This window comes from Manacus candei, unplaced genomic scaffold (assembly GCF_025592945.1).
Source record: "Manacus candei isolate 608988 ecotype Guabito, Panama unplaced genomic scaffold, ASM2559294v1 h1tg000122l, whole genome shotgun sequence".
Lineage (NCBI taxonomy): Eukaryota > Metazoa > Chordata > Aves > Passeriformes > Pipridae > Manacus > Manacus candei.
The window spans coordinates 152,112-179,757 of record NW_026138170.1 but is presented as its reverse complement, the minus strand read 5'-3'; the positions used below and the strand labels follow the sequence as shown (position 1 = coordinate 179,757).

At 51.4% G+C, this 27,646-nt stretch overlaps 1 protein-coding gene across 1 annotated transcript in view; it reads right to left on the bottom strand.

Moving 5' to 3' along the window:
• Positions 1-27,018, bottom strand: part of LOC127462229 (protein Wnt-9a) — a 62,353-nt gene extending 35,335 nt beyond the window's left edge. Inside the window, exon 1 of the mRNA XM_051770682.1 lies at positions 26,624-27,018. Coding sequence (XP_051626642.1) covers positions 26,624-26,718 — 95 coding nt within the window. The 5' untranslated portion in view covers positions 26,719-27,018. The remainder of the gene's footprint in view (positions 1-26,623) is intronic.
• Between the last annotated feature and the right edge of the window lie 628 nt (positions 27,019-27,646).

Below are 27,646 nucleotides of genomic sequence, written 5' to 3'. Positions count from 1 at the left end.
TCACATTATCCTCGTGGCAGGTTTCAAAACTAAACAGGTGAAAAAACAAACTTTCAGGGCTCTGGAGAGAGCAGGATGCACCAGAGACAGGGTGGGGATGGGATGGGAGAAGTCTGTCCTCCTCCTGAGCCCCAGCAGAGGTTGTGGGAATGAATTGTGAGCACAGAGGTTGGTTCTTCACAGAACTCAACAGGAAGATACTCAAAGGCTCTTGCATGGAGGTTATCCCATGACTAAAGGGGTCTCTTGAATGTCTTTCTGAAGGAGCTTTGCAGTCCTGACGTTCTGCAAGCTTCAAATGAGACTTCAGTGGTCAGAGCTGCAGCAAAACAAAAAAGCTCTGGCCAAGGTTTCAAACTCTTCAGACAAGGACAAGGTGCAGGAGATTATGTTGTTGCTGAAGTCAACCAACCCCACAAACTACTGCCTTCTGCTGCAGATGCAAGGGCAGCGTGTGATCCTTCCCTCCCTAACACTCTCAGGGCATTGCTTTTCCCTGGACCCCAAAACACTGCTCACCCAGACCACAGTTTGTCCAAACAAGGGGAGAAGGGAAAGAGTCAACAAGGTGAACATCTGCCATGGATCCCCTGCTGGTCCTTCACCAAGACAGGCCCGGATCCCACAGCACTACAGGAATGCTGCCACCCTTCCTCAAAGGACTCAAGTTTTGTGGAAGGGGAGCAGATGCTGCCACAGTGGTTGATCCCAGGTGATGAATGAACCAGGATTGAGAGCCAGGCTGCTGTTCACACACCTGTGCTGCTGGCAGGACCCTCACACCACCCTCAGCTACCTCCTGAAGGTGACCGGACCACAGAATATTGGCCAGCAACTCAGCCAGACTTCCCTGCCAACACTTCAGGTGAACACCCTCAGAGCACTTGCTGACTTCAGCACATGCATCGTTTTTTATGATGCTATAGAAGGTCTGTACGAGCAAAAAGTCACATTAACCAAAATACTACAGGCCAGGAGAGCCAAGGTTTTATTCTGTGAGTGCTGCTGAGCAGATGGGACTGCACATCATCCATAAAAAAAAAAAATTAAAAAAATCAGGGAGAGCAATTTTTTACACAGACAGATAGTGGTGGGAGAAGGGGGAACAGTTTAAAAAAAAAAATAGGAGAGATTTTGGTTAGATATGAGGAAGGAATTCTTCCCTGTGAAGGTGGGGAGGCCCTGGCACAGGTTGCCCAGAGAAGCTGTGGCTGCCCCATCCCTGGAAGTGTCCAAGGCCAGGTTGGACAGGGCTTGGAGCAACCTGGGCTAGTGGAAAGTGCCCCTGCCCATGGCAGGGATTTGGAACAAGATGGCCTTTAAAGTCCCTTCCAACCCAAACCATTCTCTGATTCTATGATCCACCTTCAAATCAATGCATTTGTGCTCAGTAATTAGAAGGAAAATCCTTTATTTTTAAAGCAGCACGTGGGGAACACTCAACCAACCAGTCCTAAGGAAAGCATTTCTTTCCTGTATTGATCATCCATCCACCAAAGTGGCATTAAAAAGGCAGGGGGGAGGACAACAAGCCAAATGTTATTCATAGCAAATTCTGATTAGATTATGAAACTTTAAGAAGATCTTAACAAGTGGACAGTGTGCATTTTACATAATTAGCTTGTTACTTATAAATGCCTCCCAGAGTGCCAGTGGCAGATTTTCACCACCTAAAATAGCCTAAAGCTGCTGGATTCAGGAGCTCCTGCCATCCCAATTTAGATCAACTCCAACACAGAAAACCACGAGGTGGTTTCGTTACACCAAGATTAAGGATTGAATCGGCTCTTGTGTGCCTGGAGCTGGGAAGGGGTAAAAGATTAGAGGGCAAAGACATATTATGTCACTCTGTACCTCGCCAGCCCAATCCTCACTCAATGTGAAAGCTGTTCCTCACTGCATTTTGAGAGATTTCGAGTTACTTTTGGGGGGGACAGAGCCTTGCTTTAAGGCTGGCTGTAAAGGTGCACATTGTGGGATGCCACAGCTGCATCCATATTCATCCAGCAGAGATGATCCATTTGGCTGCTGCCCAGCTCCATGAGACACATCCTTCATCAAACTGGGACTGTTTCACCTCAGTTCCAAGAAGGAGCTCAGAGCAAGCCCTGAGTCACAACCACTGCCTAAAAAAGGTGACCTCAGAAGCAGCAAAACCAGGCAAAGAAACCATTTGAGCTGCAAGCTGTTCACGTCTGAGGAGGAAGTCCCAACAAAAGCAGAGCTACACTGTTATTCCTACCCCAATCCCTGCAATACTCCTTCCCATTTCCTGCAGACAGAGAAAGGGAGAAACATTTTCAATTCTAAGGTGAAGAAGTGCAAGAAAACTGGATGCTGGAAAGATCCTGAGGAGAAATTGTTTCGTGGGAAGAGGATCCAAAGGCTTGGAGTTATCCCAGCGTGCAAAGATCATCCAAGACACCTTCAGCCAGTTTGTGCAAGTTCCCATTTTCTAAACCATCCACTGACAACAAGCAGAGCAGAAAGACAGTCCTTAAATCAGGAGTTACCCAAACAAAATGATGCCCCATCTTCCCATACTGAGAGATTATTGAGAGATCAATAAAGCTGCCACGGGTAATAAATACTGTGTCCTTTCAATATTCCATATAATGGCCATGGTCAAGGACTGGAGGGGGAAATGGTGGCCTCGTGGAATGAACAGTCCCAAATAAATTGAGGGAACAGGAAAATATTTCTAGTACCTAATGGGATCCTACAAGAGCTGGAGAAGGACTTTTGACAAGTGATAGGACAAGAGGGAATGGCTTTAAACTGACAGAGAGCAGGGTCAGATGGGATATTGGGAAGGAATTCTTGGCTGGGAGGGTGGGGAGGCCCTGGCACAGGTTGCCCAGAGAAGCTGTGGCTGCCCCTGGATCCCTGGAAGTGTCCAAGGGCAGGTTGGAGCAACTGGGCTAGTGGAAGGGGGGTTGGAACTAGATGTCCTTTAAGGTCCCTTCCATCTCAAACCAATCTGGGATTCTGTGATTTCCCTTTGTCTGAACAGTTTTACTCCTCAGACCCTGGAAACGTCACTGGGTGCACCCTCTTCAACAAATCTCTAGCACAGGATAGGAATCTTTTCCTTTAAAAAGAGTCCCAAATTACAGCTGAATGGAGGGCACAGGGTTCCAGCTGACTGTGAGGAACCAAAGCAAGGCCAGAAGCTCCATTAAACCTACTCATCTGGGAGAAACCAAGTGTGAAGAATCAACACCAACTGCTGCACTTCCTGCACTCAACTGCAGAGTGCTGACCCAGGAGGATATTCTGCCTTACAACAGAAATTGTTTGTGTGGTCTGAAAGCACACTGGGAGATCCAGCTCCCAGCCCAGGGCTGGATGAGTTCCTCCCAAATTTAAAAAACGTTTAGCTGACATCTCCTTTGAAATAATTATCGATATCCCCAAACTCCTCTTGAATTCAAAATGATACAGAGTCCATCTGTGAAACAGATGAATGGATTTGAAACTTTGGTCTCTGAATTACTCCTTGGGAATTCCTTTGAGAACTGGAAGTGGAAGAAGCAAAAAGAACTAAATTGTTCCATACAAACTGCCCACATTTCAGCCCCTCAGGGGCCGGGAAACATCAGCATAATTATGTGTAAGCAGCAGGAAATCAATTCTGTTTAAAAGGTTATTCTGCACGAGATATTCCTGTCCAGATTCCCATCTTGCCTTCATTCCCTCAGGACAATTAGAGGGAAAGGAGGCAGCGGATCACGGGAGGAGCAAACTGATCCTATGAGCACCATTTCTGAGAATTCAAATCCATTCCTGCAGGGCCACAACAGGAGGAAAATTCAGCGAGAAAAGCTTTTACAGTCGTTCCCAAGTCATTTGCAAACCTCATTTTCCAGTCTTTAGGTTTCCCTGGTGTGACAACAAACTGTGGGATGACCTATAATAATTCCAAGTGCTCCCAAGTAGTGAAAGGAAAGCTCCAGCATCAGAAGGGATGCTGTGGGTAAGTGGACTCTCGACAGGTTTCTTCGAGCTCTGTGTCTCAGACAGCATCCCAAAAACACCCAGGAGGAACCAAATGTGTTTTCCATGGAGCAGAGAACGTGGATAACGAGTTCTAAACCAGCCCTGGGGCCAGGCAGTTAATGAGAACGGGCAAGAAATATTCAGTAATTGCCCAGTCACTGGGAGAGGGGAGGAACTCACAGAACAAACCTCACATGGAATCACGAGCCAGAATTCCAGGGCAGCGCAGAGATGATTGAGGTCACTCCTCCAGTTCACCTCTGCAGCTTCCCAAATTAAACTGTGAACAGCAATTGTGTATTAAAAGGTATCTCCAGATACTTTGGGTGCTGGCACGTCTGGATTCACTTGCTGATGCACTTCAGTAATTATGGTCAATTTTTATGTGTATTTGTCAGAAATTATGTTCCAAGGAACAAGCAAATTCCAAGGACTCCAGCCTATATCTAGGATACCAGGGAAATCCTGGTATAAATAAAAAGGTAATATGTTTGGCAGTCAGGGGGAATTTGTCTGATATGAAAATGGTACAATATGAAAAACAAAAATTCAAAAAATAAAATTAAAAAATAAAAATTAAAATAAAAATAAAAATTAAAATGAAAATTAAAATAAAATAAAAATTAAAATAAAAATAAAAACTAAAATAAAAATAAACCTTCCCACATTGGGCATATCCCACAAGCAAGAGAACTTTGCTGCAACTCTTCACAACCAACCTGATCTCCCTTTTCAGCTCAGCCCTTTGTATCCCAACATGACCAGTAATAAAGAACACCCAGAGCCCCTCTCAAACTACTCCATCAACAGATGCTCATTAGAGTTAATCACAACCAGAGCAGCTCCAGCCTGAAATGGAGTTTCCATCTGTCTTCAAAATGCACGTGGGCTTGCTGTGCAATTCCCACATCCCACCTACTTCAGTGGGTCTGGAGTCAATATTCCCAGGATGATACAGGGCACAGCTACATGGAAACGATCAGAATTAGAACCAACAGGATAAAAAAAAATCTAAAAAACAAAAATCAGGAGATTTAACTTAATTTCCAAGTGTCACAAAGGTGCTCAGCTATAGAATAAAATTTCAAAAACAAATATGAATAATGATAGTTGAGCAAAAGTAAATTGATATTTCCATTAAAAAAAAAAAGAATATGCCCATGAATAAAATTTCCCCAGCAGATAAGCAGGACCAGAGCTGCCCATTCAATATAAGACAACAGAAAGTTAATTAGGGGCAAAAGAAGTCAAAATCTGGCCGAACCACCATCTCTACCCTGCCTGCACTTGAATTTAGCAGGAGTTACGTTTTCCCTTGAATCCTGGGGCAAAGCAGGTTTGAAGGGAAGGGTATGAACGCGAGTTGAAGGGGCATCATTAGGAAAATCAGGGAATTTTTGAGCTTTAACAGACACACCTCCCAAGATGGGCTCTCCCCTTGGTTTCTGGTACGAGCCGGCCCAGAATTCCCAGAGCTTCCAGCAAATCCCTGCAGGGCCACGTTGCTGAGGCAGCAGCTGAAACCCAAGAGCGCCGCCACGAAACTTGGCCACGTCCTTCTCCTGGGTTTTACGTCCTGCCCTGGGAGATGGGATCACATTCCCCAGCCCCCTTTTTTCTCCCTCGGAGCTCGAGACTTCCCAGTTGGCCCCGTGTCAAGAGAACTGTCCCACCCCCCCAGCCTTGGTGTCTCACCTTCTGCCAAGCCCTGCATTGCCCGCCCCGGCTCCCTCCGGCCCCCCCGGAGGTTATGGAGGCATCCAGCATCCCCTGAGCTGCATTCCCGAGGGACACCATCCCACAGGTCTCACACCTCACCTCCCTGAAGGGCAGGTTACGGCTCTGGAGGCCGAACCACAGGAACAAGAGCAGCAGGAGCTCACTTGCTCTGCCAGCTCCCGCTCTGCCACAGTCCCCGGAGTGACATTTGTTTTCTCGGTGGTGGAGGAAGGAATCCCTCCAGTTTACCCCTCTCCAGCCCCAAAATAGCAGTGGTTTGAGAGTGCCCCAACAACATGCAGCTGGAGCAAGAAAAAACACTGCAACTAAAAATCAGAGAAAGGCATTTTACAGCAAGGGAGCAACTGGGAGACGTTCACTTTGTTGTTACAGGCCGACTAGCAGGTCTCGGCATGAAGGGAGCAAGAATAACCCATCCCAGCACACAATTATTGTCATTTGTCATCAAAAATATTCATTTCTTTCACCCTGTGACAAAGAGTTTAAGCAAGTACTCAAGACTGGTCTCCTGAGCTCATGATTTCCCACCCAACTTCTTGCTGAAGGACGTCCAGGTTGAGAGCCTTGACATTCCAATGACAAACTGATCTACCCTGGAGCTGTCAAGGAGCAAAGGGAACTTCAGCAAAGCAAATGGCAGCTTCAAGGAGGAAAGTAAGGCCCAAAGAACACAAAGATAAGAGGAACCCTTTCTGCTGGGGCTCTGTAACATGATTTCTTCGTGAATCAAAAGCATTCTTCACACTGGAATTTTCCTCCGAGGTAAAGAGGGCTTGCAACTAATTAAAAAAAAAGCCCTCCAAGTTTCCAAAGTATTTCAAGTGATAAAACCAAAAAGTTACAGCCTGAAAATAAATCATAACAGTAATATGCACACACTTGAGAGGAAAAAAAACAACAGATATAAACCTACACTGGAAAAATCTTACACTTAGCGCAGCCAAAATGCCAGTTGATACATGTCACATTTGGGCGCTCCAGGCAACGCTATCACAATGGCTAATGCAGGCAGGCAGGGCTCCAAGGCGAATGTCCAAAGCCCAAGAGGACACACAGATGCTCCCTGGAGCCTTCAGAGAACAGTGATGGCATCTCAGGCCTTTTGCTGAAGCTTTCACACACACGTCCAGCATCTCGAGCGGCGGCGCAAGTCAAAGCAAGGCTGCGACCTTTGGGACGCCGTTACCGGCTAATCCTTCCCGAAGGAGGGCCTCCCAAAACATTTAGATTGAAGTATCCATGAGATTAAGATGTTTATCCCTCCTGTGTTTCTGCACAGTTGTGATTTCAGTGTCTCCTGGCTGTGAGAGCTCGGGAGGACCAAGGGTCAAGAAGGGGAGAGCGCTGCTATCCCGTCCCTTCGCCCGGGTCGCCCGAACAAATGTCCCTGTGTTTGCTGGAAACCTGTCACCAGCCCGCAGATAAAAGAGGGAAACAAAACTAGGGGAGGTTTTGCCCCAGATGGAAATACCTTGTGTAGCCAAGTTGACCAATCTGTGGGGTGCAAGAAGAACTAAGAGCAAAATGTGAGACAACGGAGGGGGAAATGTTAAGACTTTCCAGGTGTTTGGATGTGGCTTCAGCCAGAAGAACCCCTTTAGATCATCCCAGCCCGTCAACAGCCCAGAGCTGCCTCGGCACAAATGCTAAGAAGGAGGTCAATTAACTCCTGCTCTGACTGGAGAAAACTGTTCCAGCAACCACATGCAGAGATGAGGGTATTCCCATCTCCCATTCCAAACTGGAAGGGTATTTGGCACCAGAGTCTCCACAGGGAAACCTCTTGGAGACACTCAAATCATGGAATATCCTGAGTTGGGACTCACAAGGATCATCCAGTCTTGCTCCTGGCCCTGCACAGACACCCCAACGATCCCACCACGTCCAAACCCTCCCTGAGCTCTGACAGCCTTGGGGTTGTGCCCACTGGCCTGGGGAGCCTGGTCAGTGCCCACCCATCCTCTGGGGGAAGAACCTTTTCCTGAGATCCAACATAAACCCCCCCAACAGGTTCCTGCTGTTCCCTCAGGTCCTGTCAGCGGTCACCAGAGAGCAGAGATCAGCCCCTGCCCCTCCATCTCCCCCTGGGAGGAAGGTGTTGATGGTCATCCCTGGAGGAAAAGGCTGAGCTCTTCCCAACACAGTTTGCAGCAAGGGAATGAAGGTCTCCAAAGCCAAGTACCACAGGAAAACATACTTCATGTGGAGAAGAAACACACTTTATACGAAGCACGGAAGAATTCAGTTAACAGGAGGGAGGATGAACACACAGCAGCCAAGACCATTCCTCAGCGCACATGGAAGGGGTTTATGACAAGGTGACCAGTCAAAGCCTAACTCTTCTGCATCCTAAAGCAAACAGGATTTGAAGAGTTCAGCAAACACTGTTTGCAAACTCCAGAGTCGGGACACTCACACCAGACACGTCTGGTCGCAGATGAGACACCAGAACTTTGTTCCAGTACAACAAATCCTCACTGAGTCACACTGCCCAGAGATGTTGTGAACTCACCATCCCTGGAAGTGTCCAAGGCCAGGATGGAAAGGGTTTGGAGCAACCTGGGCTAGTGGAAGGTGTCCCTGCCCATGGCAGGGGCTTGGAACAAGATGATCTTTAAGGTCCCTTCCAGCCCAAACCATTCTAGAATTCTACAGTCATGCCTTCGAGTTGGATGCTGCAGGAGGGCATGGGACAAGTTATCCAGTGCTTCCATGAGGTCTCTGTGCCAATACCTGTTGTGGCTTGTTGAGGATGGTGATTTGGTCCTGGGCAAGGATGGTCCCTAATAATTTTATGTTCCTACACATCTAGTCATAATAAATGTGTGGCTGGATCAGAGGGAGAAGACATCAGGACACCACTGGCCATCCCCCAGACAAGGTTTTATAGCCTCCCCCCCAAAAAAAAACCCCATTGATTCCACACTGAAGGCCCCAGAGCTTGCAAGGCGGGTTTAATTTTAGAGCACACTCACGGGATTTGCTTACATAATTTTCTTGATTTGGAAGGCTTTCTATTTTTCTTAGTGAGAAAAGCTGACCAAATTTATCACGTTAAGCGGGGGGGGCCCCTGTAAGGATCTTAAAATACATTGGCTGCGATTCCCCTTTGAAAGTTTGCATATCACAATTAGGGCAACATGGAATTAGAGCAGCTTTAAAAAGCGAGGTGGCAAAGAAACCATTAAAAAGGACAAATCCTTACCAAATTATATTGGCACCTAAACACAACGACCCACAGGTTGTCCAGAGGCTGCTGAAAACAGGGCAGCAAGAGATCAAGGAGTGTTCCAGTTTGAACCCTTTAAGCAGGATGCATACAAATCCCACAGGAGAGATTTTGATTGATTGGAAGAGTTTGAAAGCGATTTTGAGAACACCATCTTTCTGTTAAAGGCACATTTGTAACTCCTGGAGAAGATGTTGTCCTTATCTAACTGGACAAGAAAGAAATTTCCCCTTTGGGTATCCTGCAAACCAGTCCTCAAAGTCCCAGAGACAGGACTTGGCAGCAGCCTTGATACTACTCCCCATTTAATTCCTACCAAGGAGGAGCTGAACAGAATTAAATCTGGAGTAGTGTCAGGATCACAGCAAGAACTTGATCACAGCAAGGACTCAACTTCTCAGGTTTGTTCTCACCAACCTCCAATCACAAAAAGCCATAAAACCTTTACACCAACATCCCACTTGACCCATTACTCCCAATTTTCATACTGATCATTTTTGTAGGTGGAAGTTGAGTATCTCCTATAGCAGACACTTCCAACCCTGTGGACAAGCTGTAGGAGTAGAAGGAAGGGGTCAATTTACAGAGCCTGAAAATAAAGGAGACTTTATCAATCCCATGAATGCCACAGGCCAACATCCCTCAGATTCAAGATTCACAGGAAGCAGAACTCAATTTAAATATTACCAGGTATCTTCCACCTACTGAAGACCCATCCTCAGGGGCTACTCCAGCAGGTCCCTCTTGCCCAAAAGTCATAGCAATGCACAACAGAAGAAGTTATACCTCAAGCAGAATCATTTAATTTGGGCCTCAAATACAACTCAAGCCTATGAAGGTCTTGCCTTTAGGTTTCCAGCACTTCTGAGTACTTAGAGAGCAGCCCTGGAGCTCCCTGCCACCTCTCCAGGAAGCCACAAGGGATGGGAAAGCAGTTCCCACTTCCAAGGCAGCTCGTCAGACTCCCACTTTGGATGATGGTCACCCACACGAGCTTACTACACTGCATGACCTCAGAGAGGCCTCCAAAAAGCTGTCCTAGAACGGTCATAGAATCACAGAATGGCCTGGGCTGGAAGGAACCTTAAAGATCATCTCATTCCAACCCCCTGCCATGGGCAGGGACACCTTCCACTAGCCCAGGTTGCTCCAAGGCCCGTCCAGCCTGGCCCTGAAACATCTCTCAACAAGACCTTGGTGTCTTCTCAGGAGTGAAGGCACAACTTGGCTGCTCACACAGAAGTGATGTGTTCTCCACAGGCACTATTTTCAGTACTTCCCAGAGCAATAGCCCCAAAAAGTCTTTAAGAAGCACCAGAGATGAGGTTAACGGCCTCGTGTCTCAAAGAAGGAAACAACAACACCTCATGGTGTTAAACTCACCAGGCACTGCCACCAAAACCTGGGGAGACCGAGTTCCTGGGGCAGGAAACTAAACACCTGAGGATTTAATGCACTGTATTTCTTTTTGAGGGTACTCTTTGAGCAAGAACAGAGATTTAGGTCAGATATTAGGAAGAAATTCTTTACTCAGAGGGTGGGGAGGCCCTGAATTGGATTTCCCAGAGAAGCTGTGGCTGCCCCATCCCTGAAAGTGTCCAAGGCCAGGTTGGAGCAACTTGGGATAGTGGAAGGTGTCCCTGCCCATGGCAGGGGGTGGAACTGGATAGGCTTCAGGTCCCTTCCAACTCAAACCTTTCTATGATAAAAATAAGAAAAAAACCTCCAAAATCCGACCATTGATTTGCTGCAGGAAACTTAACCAGGGAAACCAGATTTAATGCAGAACTACATCAGCCAATGTTCACATTGGCACTGGTTGTTCCCACCCCGTGGCCAAGCCTGAAGGCAACCAGGGACTGAAGAGCAGAATGGTGATGTCCTTCAGTCATGGACAAACTGCAAGAGAGGGAAGGAGGAGTTCCTTGGTGGTGAGAAAATGAGAATTAATCAGCTTATGGTTCAGGCAGAGCCCTAAGAGAGATGCAGACTTTGCACAGTGGGTCCTTTGAGGGATCCTGAGCTGCAGCACAGAGGGGTATCACAGCCCCCACACCCCAGGGCAGCAGCATCCATGTCCTGCCTGTGTGCAGTGTCTGTTCCCTTCTCCACAGCCTGTGGGGATTCTCCAGGAGAACCACGAAAAAAACCCAACCTAAAGAAACTAAAGGTTTTTGTCCCTCCTCCCCCCCCAAAAAAATCCTTATATAGCTGCCAGCTGCTGCTGTGACCACCCAAACTGCTCCCCCGTTTCTCAAGTGATGCTAAACTAAGTAGAGGAGCTGAAATATCCCAAGCAGGAGGGGAGGGTGAAGTTACACAGGGCCATTAGTAAAATAAACCTTCCCTGGCAGGCTGGAGAAGCAGCACCAAGAGCAATGCTGGCACTTATTTCAGTCACTGGGTTTAACCCTTCCTTTCCTCAGCCACCGTCCCAAGAAAGGTGGCAGAGCTGTGCCAAAGAGCCATTCCCACCCCAATCAGCAGGGATTAAATTTGGGCCCAGAGGAGCAAAACAGGGGTCTCAGGATGGTATTAAATCAGATAATGGGCTGCAGGGACACAGAGAGTGGATGGAGAGCACCATCTGCAGAGGGTCAGTGTTACCTCCTTTGCCCTTCAGAGAGCAGAGTCCAAATGTTTAGGGTCAGTACAAAGGAAAAAAAGTACTGTGATCGTTTTTCCCTCTGCTCAGGAACCTTCCCTGGCACTGGCAGGATTCCCCTCTTCACCCCAACACACTCATCATCTGACTCTTAAAAAGCAGAGGAAAACCCCATCCCACCAAAGTCCCTCCCAAGCAGGAATTATCCTGCCCGTTTGCCCCCGGGGCACCCCACATGTAATGACTGTTTTTCACTCAAACTTCAGGGAAACAAGAGGCCAAAGGCTTTTACAACCACAGCTCATCCTCAGCTGCAGAGTTAAATTACTGAGCTGAGAGGGTGAGTGTGCTGTTGGTCAAGTATTCCCAGTTCATCCAGTGCCTTCAGGACAGCAGAGAAAAACTGGGGTGTGACTCACTGCCCTGCATTTTTAAAGTGAAAAAGCAAAAGAGCTCGGTTTGGGGAATTACAGGAAAAAAAAGCACGATCGGGGAAAGAAAATAAGAGTGAAAAAGAAAAAAAAAAAAAAAGGGAGAGCAAAAACCTCTAAAACACCCTGGTTGGGCAACTGAAAGCACTGGATCAGCAGATGCAGAAGCTTTTCAGAGGAGCTGGTTCACACATTAGCAGAGGTAAAACGTTTGCAGCTTTTCTATGTGAGAGGCTGCCTATATTAGTCATCTGTAAGGGGACACTCCAGCAATGCTAAGTGGAATGAATCGAGCACAGGAATGCAAAGTGGGGTGGTTAAACCACATCACTTTTGGAGTGCCTCCTCCAAACAAGGCTCTAAAGTGCCCTTAATTCAGTTTAGCCCGATTTGCATTGAAATCAAGTCTGTTAAAGCGAATTAAGGACCTTTTAATCCCCGAGGAGAGTGTTTCCACCCGGGCTAGTTAAGAGTAATTGAACTAATCCACTTTAAAAGTCAGTTCAGATTAGTTGTGCTAAGTGGCTGTGCAGATGAGGCCTGGGAGCACAGGGACTGTCTCTAGGCTGCAATAATCACATCAATCTGCCTCTGGGGCTGCTCTGGGAGGACAAGGAGAGAGGCTGGGAGGGATCCAAAACACTCAAATAAGAACACTAATAGAAATGTCTCCCTGTGCTTGACAGGTGCCATCTGGTTGCAACCAAAGGCATTTTCCACATGTATTTTCTGTACATACCATAGTCCCCGGGCATGGCCAAGGGGAAGCTGGTTTTTATGGGCAGCTCTGGGACCAGGTTACTGCTCCAAGAAGTGCTGGCAGCATCTCTCACCCAGGCCATGCTCGAGGCTCACACCCCTCACTGAAATATGAAATATTCTCCATTCCCCTTGTCCTGAAGGAGTCAGAGGACGTGTCTGGGCTCAGTGGAGGGCTGAAGGGACCAACTCCACCACGAACCAGTGCTGGGGGTGGTTGCTATCCCCATTTAGTGCCATCACACCCACCCCACTCCCAAATTGCTTCCCACCGGTTTCCACCGCAGCTTTTCAACTGGTTAGAGCAAAAGCAGTTCACAATTCCCACGGAACCAGGGAATGGGGAAGCTAAAGAGGGGCAACAGAAATCAAAAAGAGGGCTAAAACCCACCCCAAACCACATCCTGCCCCAGTTTTTACTCCACACACACACACACACACCAGGCAGCAGCAGCGAGCAGGCTGAGCACAGGTTTTGCCTTTCTAGGAAAGCACCGAGAGCCCCTGTTCGATCCAAGCCAGTTCTTCCCCAAGCTAAGAATAATCCCCCCAGCTGCTGTTTGATGTCCACATTGCCATGGACGCAGTGTTTTTTCTCTGGGAGATCCACAGGGCACGGGGAGCGCGGGGGCTGCGTGTGTTCGCCCCAGTTAATGTTTCCTGTGCGGTTCAGGGCCGTTTTACCTACAGGTATGTTTGTTCCACTACTTTAGCAAACCAGCAGACTTTTTAATGGAACTGTTGATATTTTTCCTGGCTGCTGCTCCTCCTGGAGAGGCGAGGCAGTGTACAAATGAAGTTCATTCCCAGCTCCGGCCCGAAGCTACTCTTCTCCTCCCGGGACCGCGGGGAATTGAAGGTTTCCATTGCACTGGTCGGGTTTCTTCCCTTCTCCAGCCTTCAGGTTTTAGATACACAAACAGAGGCTCTGGGGCAGCTGACAGTAGCGAGAGAAATGTGTGGCTGGTGCTTTAAGCAAGGGCAGCAGCTGCCCTGGAAATCCAGCCACACATCCCCCAGCACGGCCCTGCAAAAGGAGAGCAGGTGCAACGCTGCACCCCTAAAATGAAGCCTCCACTGCCCATCTTGTTTTGCAGGCAGGCCTTGCAGCCTGAAGCTTGGTGTCTCCTGCTTATAAACACTTCAGAGCTCGCTAAGCCATCAGGAGGACCCTCATACTTTTGTCTCTGAACCCCTTTTATTGCTGCAACAGGAGCAGGAACTCCAACCCAGAGAGTTCTGCCTCATCAGGCACCTACTGAAAGCACTTTCAGATGTGATCCACAGTCCAACAGCCCTTTGGGGCCCTGAGAGGAACCCAAGGATGTGCACCAAGTCCCTGACTCAGCTCACAGCCTGTTCACTGTGAAAACAGCCCTGATTTACAGCTGAATCACCCTGAGGTGCCCAAAGCTTTGCAAATCCTGAGCAACCTCTGCACTCCCATTGGGTAAAACTCACCCCAGGCCTCTGAACACACCCAGACAGAGCAGACTGCACCTTTAGAGCAACTTCAATCCAAAGCACTTGAGAGGAGCCCTCCCAGGAGCTCTGGTAGCAGAGTGAACAGCCCCACACATGCAGGCAGGAGCATCAGTTGGGACAAGGCCACCCAACTGCCCCTGTGCTGCTCATCTGTCCCACAGCAGCTGCAGCAGAACATCCCTGAGAGCAGCTCACCAGCCCCATCCCTCACTCCCTGCTGGAGCCTTCAGCCTCTGGAAGCAGATGGGATCACCTTCCCCCCCTCCACGAGGTGCCCCACTGCTGACAGGGAGAGCACCCAACCCCAGCCAGCTGAAAAATACACCCAGTGGCATCAGGCAACAGGGTCATCCAGCCCGGTGCAGGCCCAAACTGAGGGATTTTTGTCCCAGTGAGTCAGACAAGGCCAAGCTGTCGAGCTCACCTCCCCCCTCCCAGTGCCAGCTCCCGCTCTCAGATTTTCCATGAGCTTTGCAGCAGCACAAGGGCCTCAAGGGATGCAGGGATGAGGGAGGATGCCCTTCCTTACCCTGGTACCTCCCACAGGGCAGTGCCTGGGACAGCTGTAATGAATCCAGTCCATGCACTGGGGAAGACTGGGAACACAAAATCCCCAGGGACAGAACTGCAGTTACTTTTAAGGCATCTCCACTACAGCCAGTGAGACCTGTTGCTGCAGGGTTGGTGATCCCTCTGCAAGCTCAGCAGACAAATGCAGATTAGTGGGATTATTCCTGGTCCCACTCCCCTCCAAACGCCTCCCTAGCCCAGCACGTGTCCTGCACCTTGCAGAGACACAGGACTCTGCTTATAAACACATTTTCATCAGCTACAGAAACCACTGTGGACATCCCAGCCTGTACCACTGACCACAGGCACTGCTCAGAGCTGCCTTCAGCCCAGCTCACGCTTTCCCAAGAGCAGCTCTTCAGCTTCAGTCCTCCCCTGAAACTCATGCTAAGCCTCTGGATTTCCAGAGTCAACATGGGACAAGCCAGAAGATAGAAACAGTCACCAGGGATGCAACACAGCTGTGCTAATGAGCCAAGGGAAGTGTTGGATCTTTGGTCAGACCCTGTAATTCAGCTCTCAAGTGGCTGTTTCACCTCTGGCCTGTCAGATCAACTTGTTAACCACAGAGAGGGAAATCACTCCCTGCTTGCTCCCAGCAGGAGATTCATCTTTGGCAGGGGCTGAAAACATCCCTCCCCCCCTCACCTTTGATTACAGAGAGGCCCAGGGATGCAGAGAGAGAGAGTTGGGCTCTAAGTTTGCCAGGTATTTCAAGATCTCACCTTACACTGGAAGAGGATTAGAGCTGGAAAAGAATTTTGTCAAGATTAAGCCGAACAAGTCAGTTCTTTTAAATCAAGTCTCAGTTCTGGTGAACTGTCCCCAGAGGGGTTTGGGCTCCAGGATTGGGTTTCTTGGCACAGGAGATGGGCAGCACGGGAGAGCTGTAAGCTGAACTCTGTGTCCCCGAGCTGGGAATGGTCCCCTGAAGGCACTGCCCACACTGGGAGAGGTCCCTGGAGCCAACACCAGTGCATCCAGCCCTAAGTGGACCCTCATCCCGAGTGCAACCACTCAGCTGTTTCCCCAATCCCACCAGCTGCTCTGACCCCCAGCTGGACACCTCATCCCTGAGCTGAACTTGGCTCCCAGACACTGATGTCACAGCTCATGGATTCACATCCCATCTCACCCCTGAGCCAGCCCCAAGCTGGGTCAGTGCAAAAAGCTCAGCCCTACAAAAGGCATCTCTGCAGGAGTGGTGTGATGTGCCCCAGAAGCCTCCTTTGAGAGCACTGAAGGAGTTATCCAGGCCTCCTCAGGCCTGGGAGGGTTGGGATCCTTGTGCCTGAGGCTACAGAGCAGTAGGAGGTAAATAAGCTGAGAACCCCCAAAATACAGCGGCCTTCCTGTGTTAAAACTCCAGTGGAAGCACATTTTCTTTGCCTGCCCCAGTATTTTGCAATCCTTTGTCTGATGTGCCCTCAGCCACACTCCCCTGCTGCCTTAGAAGGGGCTCTGCACCCACAGGAGACAGGACTGACTGGTTTTCCACAGGAATCAGGAGGCACTGAAGCCAAAGCAAGATTTGGGGGAAGCAATCCCTCCGGGAAACACTCTGGCAGAGCTCCTGCAGGCACAGAGAGGAGCTCCAGTGCCAAGGCCAGGGAGGGGAGATTCCCACCAAACCCACGACCCCTGGTAGCTGAGGGCTGGTGGTTTTCCACACCCATTCCAAGCGTGGCATTGCAAAAGGAAGCCACTGCAAGCTCTGCTGCAGCACAGCCGAGGAGAACCACCTGAACAGCCAGAGGATGGAACATTCTGCTGTGGCAGCTCCAGAGAGCAAGCTGTGTGCTGACAGCAACCCTAAAGCAGAGCTGCAAAGCCCCACGGGGTCCTCTGGACCAGAGAGCAGCACCTTCACCCCCAATCTCCAGCTGCCATCTCAACAAAAAGCACAGTTACACCCCCCAGGGCCGCCTGGCTTTGTTTTTGTGGCGATACCAAGCATCAGATGGCCGATCTTTCAAATAAAAAATAATCAATCTTGGGAGATTGACATTCAAATGAGGATATTTAAAGGCCTGTGCTCACTGTAACAGTCAAAAAAAAAAAAAAACAACAAAAAACAATGCACCCAGCTGAGCAGGGTGAGGTTTATCCTGGGAATTAGCTGTGGGCAAACAGGGAGCGGGGCACGGAGATGCCTCGGGGGCTGTTTCTCTTCAGGGATCGGGTCTGGGAAGGCTGCAAAGATCCCAAAAAGCCCAGAGAGGAACGTGCCAGGCTGTGCAGGCCAGAGCTCAGCAGATGGGCAGCCCTGTGGGGATCCTGCAGCCGGGGGGGTCAGCGAGCAGCAGTGCCCTCCCACACACCCTGCAGCAACACAGGGCTCCCTCCCACGGGCAGGGCTGGGGACCTGTCACCTCCTGCTGATGGATGGCATCAGGGAACACTTGGTGGAAGTGGAATTTAAAGGGTATTAACTTGCTCTGACTGGGAGTTAGAACAGGTTTTCTCAAAGATACGGGTGAGCCCCCCCAAGGAGATGCTCGGGTGGCACCACTGGTGGGTTTGGAGCAGAGCCAAGACCAGTTCCCTGTAAGGAGAATCCCAGAATGGTTTGGGTTGGAAGGGGCTTTAAAGGTCATCCAGTCCATCCCCTACCATGGGCAGGGACACCTCCCACTAGCCCAGGTTGTTCCAACCTGGCCCTGGACACTTCCAGGGATCCAGGGGCAGCCACAGCTTCTGTGGGCAACCTGTGCCAGGGCCTCATCATCCTCACAGTCAGGAATTCCTTCCCAATATCCCATCTAACCCTGCCCCCTGTCAGCTTAAAGCCATTCCCTCTTGTCCTGTCCCTCCATCCCTTGTCCCCAATCCCTCTCCAGCTCTCCTGGAGCCCCTTTAAGCACTACAAGGGGCTCTCAGCTCTCCCCAGGGCTGTTTAAGTTCCAGAAGCAGAAAGCCCAGCGTTGAGCTGTGGGCTCTGTGTATCAAAACAATTCATCTTTGCTTTCTGTCTCACCTACCTGCACATCACACACGACCCATGGGGTCAGCCTCCAGACCCACCCTCGTGTACTTCAAAATAAACTCTTTAATTTTCCATTATTAACAATGGAAGGAAAAAAAAATAAGTAGACCAAAAGTAGATGGAACTCTAACACTTTTGCTCATCAGCTGAACTCTTCCAGAAGCCCCTGGCCTTGAAAACAACAGTTGCTTGACCTCACTTGATTTGGGAGGCTGCTCTACCACGTGGTTTCAGAGATTTTCAACAGCAGACCAAGGTTGTGGCTAAACTTCTGCCCCGTTCCTCAGCCAGACAGGACCATCTGACGGGTTTTTTAAGCTAAGCTCAGACATTATAAGGGCCCCTCAGGGCTTCATTCACATTTAGGGGAAATGACACCTCGCTCCCCAGCACAAGGAGCCACCTCCTGTTCCACACAGTCAGTGGCCAGTTCTGCTACTTCAGGCTCTGGGAAGACTCCGAGCAGTTTTTCCAGGAAAGGAAACTTCTGCTCCCGTTGGGAAGCTCACCCCTCCAGTGCACAGCAAACTCAGGAGGAGTCAGAGCGAGTTTTGCCCCGAACTCCACGAGCACCTGGCAGCCCAATTAATGCTGTTTTAATCAGCCAGGCCAAATCTGCTCATAAAATCCACGTCAGCTCCCATGGAGCCCCAATATCCCACCAGCAGGAACTGCCCCCTCCCAGGCCAGCACAGACTCAGCAGGGCTGTCACATGCTGTTGAGTTTGCATGTTCTGCAGGGCATGCACAGAAGAGCTGTTTTCCTCCGTGTTCTTTTCCCCAAGAAAGAGTTCAAGTTTTTTTAACCTGTCGTTTCCCCTTCCCCCAAAAGAAACCCTTCAGCAACCTGAATTAACAAAACACTCCCCACACCTCAGAGAAGAATGATTTAAGGTCACGAGCAGACTGGTAGAACTACCAGAGCAGGGGCAGGGGCTGCTGGATCCATTTGGAACAAGAGCTCCCTGCAACAGCTGAGAGGGAAGAAAGTCAGATTTTTTTTTCTATCAGCTACAGCAAATCTTGTAACTGCTGTGTTTATCCATGCAGTCAAAATACTCCCTGTTCCACTCAGAGCAGTGCAAACATGCATTACAATAAAATGTAAAGCTTGCTGAGCTGATAAACTTCATAAGTGTATTTTCTGACAGTATCTCAAGAGATAAGACTCATTAGCACTTACAGCCATGGTCTGAGGGAACCTTAAAAAGCGCAGTTAAAAACGGGAGAAGAGGGAAAATTTGTAATTAGACGTCAAAACCCCGGCTTCTAAAAGGGTTAACCCTTTCCACCCAGCATCAACATAATGTCTAGCCCCTATTCAACTTGACCTGAGCTGGCTTCTGAGCTCTGGGGCCAGTAAGTCAGGAAAATGTATCCCACCAGTCCTGGGTTGGACCAGGACCTGCAGCCACGCTCTGCAGGAGGAGCAGCAGCCCCCTCATGGATATTTAAGAGTGCAAACAACAGGCCCCCTCTGCTCGAGGGCTTCTCCTCAGATTGAGAAACCAATTGTATTAACACACTACAAGCCACCAGAGAGCTTTTTTTGGCTGCAGACAGCAAGGGCTGCTTCAGCGTGGAGGGGAGCCAGAGGCTCAGCCTGTTTGCAGTCTGGAAAGCCAGGTGTGGGAGACTCCTTGGATTGCTTCAACACGCCCTCAGGGAAGCTGGCAGGTTGCTACCTGGATAGTTTGGGCACTTGGGGTGAAGTTTGTGTCTAACAAAAGGTTGTGGCACGAATTAAGCAAGCGCCGTGCCCACCCAAGAGCCAGCTGGAACCACACGGTTGGAAAGGGGGAGAGAGCAGATCAAGACAGTTTTAATGCACTGAATCCTCTTGTCCAACACCTCAGACAGCAAAAATTCGGATGAGACCTGATCCAGCCCAAGCCTTGAAGGTGCCACATCGCTCTGTGTGACTGGAGCAGAGATTTGGAGCTTCTGGCAGCAGAAGTCCTTCCACCTCTGGTGACCCAAACCCGTGTTCAAGGCTGTCACCCCAGTGGGGATATTTCAATGTAACATCTCCAAAATCTTCAAAATCCCCTTCCAACTGAAGCCCCTCCTAGAAGGCATCGATGCACAGGGATGCAACAGAGACAGGGCAGGTTAAGTCCAGTCTTCAGCTCTCCTGAGCCAAGATTTGCAGGTCCCACCAGCCCTGTGCAGCTCTGATCAGCTCTGCCCCAGGAATTCCCTCCTGCAGTGGGAACACCAGTGATGCTCAGTGGTTCAGTACCTCCTCTGGCTACTCAGTCCCCTCCACGGGATCTTAGCTCAGCAGTGCCTTCTGATGAGGATTTTCCATCAAAAAGAAGATCTTAAGGAGTGTTTAATTATTAACATTTATTAGAAATAAAGACACTGTCAGCATCTCCTGAAGTGAAGGGAATGGAATGGAGCATCCCTGGGAGGGAACATCTATAAGAGAGCTGGAGAGGGACTTATTACACAGACAGAGTGACAAGACAAGGGGAAATGGCTTTGGATTGGAAGAGAGTAGGGTTAGATGGGATATTGGGAAGAAATTCTTCCCTACAAGGGTGGGGAGGCCCTGGCACAGGTTACCCAGAGAGGCTGTGGCTGCCCCATCCCTGGAAGTATCCAAGGCCAGGTTGGAACAACTTGGGCTAGTGGAAGGTGCCCCTACCCATGGCAATGGATTGGAACTAGAGGACCTTAAACCCCAATCATTCCACGATTCTCCAGGAGGGAATTAACACCCAGTCCTCCAGCACAGTGGATCAAGCAGAAAAATGAAGCGAGCAGCAAAGTCTGACAGAACTCAGCCTGGTCAGAAAGACTCAAACTAAGCAGCATCACAGTGACTCCTCCACGAAGTCTCCCAGACCTTCCACTTAACTTCCTCCCCCTTCCCAATCCCACAACTAATTCAATTACCTGCCACTGAATAAGCCTCAAGGCAATTCTCATTACCCCGGATAAAGCACAAGGCCTTTAATAATTAAACACTCCCGGGCTTTTTGTGTTGGGGTTGTGGGGTTGGACTCCCTTTTATTGTTGTCAGCAGCTTCCAGAAAGCAAGTTAATCATTGACCAGGCCTTTCACCAGGAGCCCAGAGTCCTGTGGATTCCTGGTCTCTAGTCCTGCATCACACCAGGCTAAAGAACTGCACGCCTGCTTTGCCAATTATACATTCAATATTCCCCCTAGAACAAGCCATCTTCTCCCCCCAGGGGGTCATTTACAGCACTGGTGACCCCTGCAAAAAAAAAAAAAAATGCAATATTTGGACACACAGGCTGTGAAAGTTCTCACCACTGACTTAAGAGAGAAACAGCCCCAGTGTCTTTCCAAGAGAGGGAAACTGAGGCACAAGGCAAATCTCAAGCAACATGGTCAATCCAGTACTTAAGGCATAAAAAATACTAAACCCCTATCTAAATTACGGGTTGTTCCATCCTCTAAGTACACGGCAGGCAAGAGGAGCTTTCAGGTACTTCCCAGCCTGATCTGGGACAGATCCTGGGCCCCAGGGATGAGGATGCAAGGTCTGGCAGACTTCAGCTATTTTTCCAAGTGTTCCTGGGTTTGCCACCACCCTTATGGCCACTTCATCAAATCCGGTGCCACATCCAAGCACCTCCAAAGCAAATGCTGCTTCTGGGCACGGGGCTGCCCGGGGCCAAGGAATGGAGGTTAAACACTGCTTTGAACTGACCCAGAGAGGCCAACTTTGGGAGAGGAGCCAGGCAGGACTCAGAGCAGTCCCTACGTGACAAGAAAAGCGAAGGAGGGGGGGGGGAGATAAAACACTCAAACCAAACCGGGCACACCCTTCCTAGGAAACCCTAAAAACCCAGCACCTTAAAACCCACCTATAGAAGAGGGCGGGATGGCAGAGCCGCCCTGGCAGCCCCCGGGAGCCGCCTCTGCAGGCTCCAGCTGTGTTTGCCTGCGCTCTTGCATTCCTGCCTGGCCACCCGAGCCCAGGTTTTTTTTGTTTTTTTGGGTTGCTCCGAGAACCAGCTGCTCCGTCTCACACACGCCCGAGACGAGCGAGAGGCGCGCCTGGAAAAGCCGACGCGCAGCAGCTTCCCCGGGAGCTCCCGCGCCTTCGGGTGGCCCCACACCACCATCCAGTGACAGGTACAGAAATCCGGGATGTGCAAGAGCCCCTGCCGGCACCCAGCGCGTCCCACGGGCTGGGAAAAACAGGCAGCGGAGCCCTGTGGGGTTGCTTTTCTTGGAGGTGACATTCGAGGTGACGCCACACGCTCCCCCCGAGTGACAGTTCGGACACGCGTGGCAAGTCTCGCCCCTGGCAGGAACTCGGAATCGCAGGATATGCCGAGTTGGAAGGGACCCACAAGGATCACCCAGTCCAACCCTCAGCCCTGCACAGGCCCATCCCCGGGAGTCCCACCCTGTGCCCCAGAGGATCATCCAAACCCTCCTGGAGCTCTGGCAGCCTTGGGGCTGTGCCCACTGCCCTGGGGAGCCTGGGCAGTGCCCGACCACCCACCCGCTCAGTGATCACAACCCCTGAACACCCCTTCAAATCCAATATCCAGCTCTTTTCCAAGTGCTTTTAGCAAAGTTACACCCCGAACTACAAAGTTTCTACCCGACAGCACCTACCTATAGTTAGCACGTAACCTATAGTTATGTCCGTGTGGGCACCTATTCTGCACCTGCCAAAGGGAATTAAAACATATTGCACTTCCCACACTAAAAACCCCCCACTGGGCAGCACAGGACCTGCTCTCACCAGGGGTGTGTTGGTAAATTAGGGCAAGCTATGCTTCCCCTCCCTCCCTCCCTCCCTCGTGAGCATTTGAGGGTTCCTGTTGCCTGCGTGCAGAGCTCAGCTCGGTTACATTTATGAAGAACATTGCAATCTGTCAATACAAACACTATGTAAGCATGAGCCACTTGTAACATTACTACTGTCTTGACAAGTGTTTGCAGAGGGGGCAGAGCTGCTCGGCTCCTTCTGCTGCTCTGAGCAAAGCCGAGCAAATCCCGACACGCTGAAAACGCTCCTTCGGCAAAGAAAAACAAGGAAGGGGCGCATCCAAACTGAATCAGACTCTAAATCAGAACACCCAGAAAGAAACAGAGGGGGGTGTGATTTATGGCCTGCACGGGTTGTCACCTCAGCTCCACAGATCAGGCAGCTCGGGAAAGCAGCAGCTCCTCCAGGCTGGTTTCCCTTCCTTCCCACCAGCACCGGGGCACAGCAGGATTGAAGTTCCTCAGCCTGCCTGTCACCCCAGCACGGCTAATCTTGTCATCTGCCACTTCCACAGCCCAGTAAGTGCAAGACCCGACACAATTCCCAGATGCTGCTCTGGCATTTCCACCACCCCCAGCCACATCTGAGAGAGGAAAGGGAGGAGGGGAGGTGCCCACACCCAGAGCGTGCAAGGCACAGGGAAAGCAGAGCGGGAGGAGAAGTGAAATGCAATGCTTTCTCAGGGATCCCAGCAGTCTGGGGCTGCTCCAAACTACCCCCACCAGCCAGTTGGAATATGGTGCAAATTAGTTTTCAGACAGCCCAGCTGCAGAGGCGATGGCTGAGCATAAAAGCTCGGGGAACTTTTGGAACAGCCAGTGCATCTCACACTGCTCTCAGCTGACGCTTCTCTCAAGGCAGTGCTTCCCCCTCTGGTGCAGACTGAGCCTGTAACAGTCTCCTACACGTTCTCCTCCCCAAAATGCACCCATCAGCATCATCAGCTATCCTGATGTGCAGCTCTAAACACACAACAAGCCATCGGGGCCGTGCTCAGTTTTGTAGACACAGGTTTTCCTTTCTAGCATCAAGAAGCCTCTTATCAGACAAGGCTTGAGAGCTGTAGCACCACCACATCCCTGCAGCCACTCTCTTCCAGTAGTTAGGGCCGACTATAACCCCTCAAACCACTCCTGAGCAGGTGCCTGCAGGGTCTCAGCTCTGTTCATGCCACACACCAGCATCCCCTCAGGTCCTGCCATTGCTGGGTATCAGCTCCAGGTCAACCTGGTACCTGCTTCTCTCCTGCTCCAGGGAGGGGAGCAGCAGCACCCAGGTCACCCCAAGGCTAGGGAAAAACCTGTCCCTCCCTTCACCTTGGACACTGAACCATTTCCTTCAGCACGTCTCCTCCAAGGCAGCAGCCAGAGCCCCCTCTGCACCACTATTACCTCACACACACACCAAGCTCGGCTTCCAGAGGGCATTTCTCATTCTTGGCTGCTTGTGCATCCCTCCAAGAACACCACAGCCAGACTTCCAGGGAAGCAGCAGCCTCCAGCCGTGCCATTCCCACCCCAGCATCCCCTCCTGCCCCTCGGGCCAGCCCCAGACATAACTCCATGCTGACACAATCTTGTTATCGCGTAACCAGGGCCCCATTTCTGTCCCCACTAATTCCCCACCAGGCCACACATTTGGAGACACCGAATTCTTTCCCTGAAATAAGACATTGGGGATGGGGAGGGGGGGGAAAGGGATCATCCACAGCTGTCCCTATCCCCCTGCAGACTGTGGAAGGGAGCAGCCAAGCTGCAGCTACACCACGACATCTGTTTAACACGGTCTGTGCCCCTCCACCTCCTCTGACAGAAGTGGCAGTGCCCAGAGCAGAGGGTCCAGCAGGCCACCAAAAAGTGTGCTGGTGGCTTTGGTGATGCCTCGGACTGGGAAGGAGCATCCCTCCCCCTGCCTGGAGAAACTGGGGCATCAGCTGAGCTCAGTTCAGTGTTTTAGCTCAGGTGACACATTCAGGTGCTCAGGAAAGATTTATTAGAATAAACAGATGTGCTGCCTCTCCTGGAGCAGCTTCTCCATAGGAAGAAGGATCAACACCAGCCTTCACAGGGTGCTGGCAGAGAACACGGAGTTCTGCAAGAACATCCAGCTTTTTACCGAGTAAGATTTCCTTCCTTATCAATACACAGAAGCCCGCGGTGAGGAGGGCTCGGCTCTTCCACACGCACTTGTTAAATCACACCAGGGATTATCAGGACCTGGGATCTCGGCTCTGACTGCTCCCAGTGCCCCCCCGCAGCTCAGCAAGTGCAGCCTCTGCTTGAGGCCTCTTGGAAGAACAAAGAGCAGATTAACAGCAGATGCTGCTCCTTCGCCGGGGCTTTAAACTCGGGATGCTTTGCATAAGCAAACTCCACACCACAGCAGCCCCGGAGCACTTGGAGTGCACATCTGGCTGGGTGCACATCTGGAACCTCCTATCCCCTCCTTCTTGCCAGAGAGGGAGTCTCAAATCCGAAACAGCAGCTGTACCGAGACAGAGAACAACCCACAGCGCTCAGGACAGACCCAGCCGTGGCTCAACGTGTTCCCTCTCAAGTTCAAATCTCCCCCAGCCAGGAGAGAAATCCCAGAAGGAGCTGGAACGAGTTACCTGCTGCACTCCAGCAGATACCAGACTGCACAGATTAATAGGGGAGTTGGAGCCAAGCTCCTTACAAACCCCATCGGTCCCCACGGCACAATTCAGCTGCTCAGTGCCGGTGGTCTTCAGCAGACACACGAGCAACGGGCTCAGTGCAGCCCTCCGTGTGCTGCCGAGGCAGAAGAGGGCTTTTCCTAAAAACCTGCACACACAGGACAAGGCTGTTTCCTCAGAAAACCAGCCCCAGCAGCAGGAAGTTAAATGGTTGTGGAGTTGGAAACAGAAGATGTAAGTAGCACTGTTTGGAAAACTTTGCCAGACCACAAGCAATGGACAAGCCTCAACAGCAGGATTTGTTTTACTGGAAAGAAGGGGGGAAAACCTCAAGTCTGCTAAAACATTCTCCAGGGCTGGTCCAGTGGCTCCTACCAGCGGTCACAACACAACATCCCCCCCTCCCCAAAGAAAAAAAAAAAAAAAAAACGAAAAGCAAGAATCACCACTCTGGAGAAAACTTGCACCAAACCCTCTCGTAGGACTGCTCGCGTCCTACTCCCCTCACAAACCGACAACGTTTTGGGACGAATAGTTTTCAAATGAAGGATAAGAGGCAGTGACACCCCAAAAAAAGCAGAGAGGGAAAGACACTGCGAGCTGAAGCCCCGCGACGTGGCTGCTGCGGGAGGGAGCGGGTTCTATTGGGGTCCTCCAGCTCAACCCCGCGCCCCCGGAGGGGGGATACGGGGGAAAAGGGGGCTAAAGGGGATAATTGGGATAAGGGGTCGGGAATGGGAAGGAGCGGGATCCACCTGCCGGGCCGGGAGCGCCCCCTGCCGGCCACACCCTGCCCCGCGCACAGGTGAGCGCCGGGATGCGGGGACCCCCCGCTCCCTCGGGAATCCCCTTCACACCGTGGGATAGTGGATACGGCACGCACCCCTCCAAAAAAAAAACATCACCGGGGTGATGCCGGCACCCGCTGGCCAGCACCTGGGGTTGAGGCATGAGGTTAAATTGGGTGAAAAAAGAGTTTTCTGGGGTCGTCCCAAGCTGGCGGGGGTTACACCCCGCACCCGGCGCGCTACAGGTCCCCTCCATGCGGGTCACCCCCTGAGGAAAAGGGGGAACAGAGCATTCTCTCGACCTCAGCGGCTGCTTCCCGCAGCCCGGCAGCTCCGGGTGGGCTCCCGGAGAGCCCGGCAGCGCCGAAGGAATTCGGGGGGTCGCCCGGCTGGGAGCGGGTGGGAAGCGGGACGGGCGCGCCGGTGCCGGCTGTCATCCCGGGATGCCCGCACCCAGCGAGGGGAAGGAGCGCGGCAGCATCCCCGCCTCGGGCGGGACGGACGAGGCTCATTAAAAAAAAAAAAAAAAAAAAAAAAGTATAAAAAGCGTTAAAGAAGAAAAAAAAAACAACTAAAATAAAAGTTGAAGAGCAGGAGCACGGGGCCACCTACCCGAAGTAGGCGGCGGAGGGCCGCGGGGCGCAGGCGAGCAGCCCTAGGAACGCGCAGGAGGAGAGCCATCCCAGCAGGACGTGTCCATCCAGCATCTTGCAGCGGCGCCGGCGCTGCTCATCTCGTTCCCCCGCCGCGCCCGCTGCGGCCCCGCCGCCCGCCCCGCTTCTTATAGCGCGGCCGGCACCGAGAGCGCGGCCGGCCGGGGCGGGCCGGGGGCGGGACACGGCCGGGGGGGAGGGACGGCGGCAGGGGACACCCCCCCGGGGGAGGGACGGAGCGCCGGGGCGGGGAGAGCGAGCGGGAGAGGGAGAGGGAGCCGGGGAAAGGGGGGCACCCGGCTGGGTGTGGTGCGGGTGGGCGGGGAAGGGATGGGGGGGGGGAGAGGGGTGGGCGTGCAAAGGTGGGTGGGCGAGGGTGGGAGTGCGAGGCGTGGGTGGCACGGGGATTGGGAGCCGGGGAAGAGGTGGGGAACAGTGCGAGGGGCGGGTGTGAAAGGGCTGCGTGTGCCGGGTTTGGGTGCTTGTGAAAGGATCGGGGTGTTGTGCAAGGGGCGGATGTGCCAGGGATGGGCAGCTGGGCAAGGGATGGGCAGCAGGGCAAGGGCCACACGTTCAAGGGGTGGATGTGCCAGGGATGGGCAGCAGGGCAAGGGATGGGCAGCAGTGCAAGGGCCACATATGCAAGGGGTGGATGTGCCAGGGATGGGCAGCTGGGCAAGGGATGGGCTGCAGTGCAAGGGCCAAGTGTAAAAGGGCTGCGTGTGGCAGGTCTGGGTGCTTGTGAAAGGATCGGGGTGTTGTGCAAGGGGTGGATGTGCCAGGGATGGGCAGCTGGGCAAGGGATGGGCAGTTGGGCAAGGGATGGGCTGTAGTGCAAGGGCCACATGTGCAAGGGGTGGATGTGCCAGGGATTGGCAGCTGGACAAGGGATGGGCAGAAGTGCAAGGGCCAGGTGTGAAAGGGCTGCATGTGCCAGGTCTGGATACTTGTGCAAGGAAGGATCAGGGTATTGTGCAAGGGC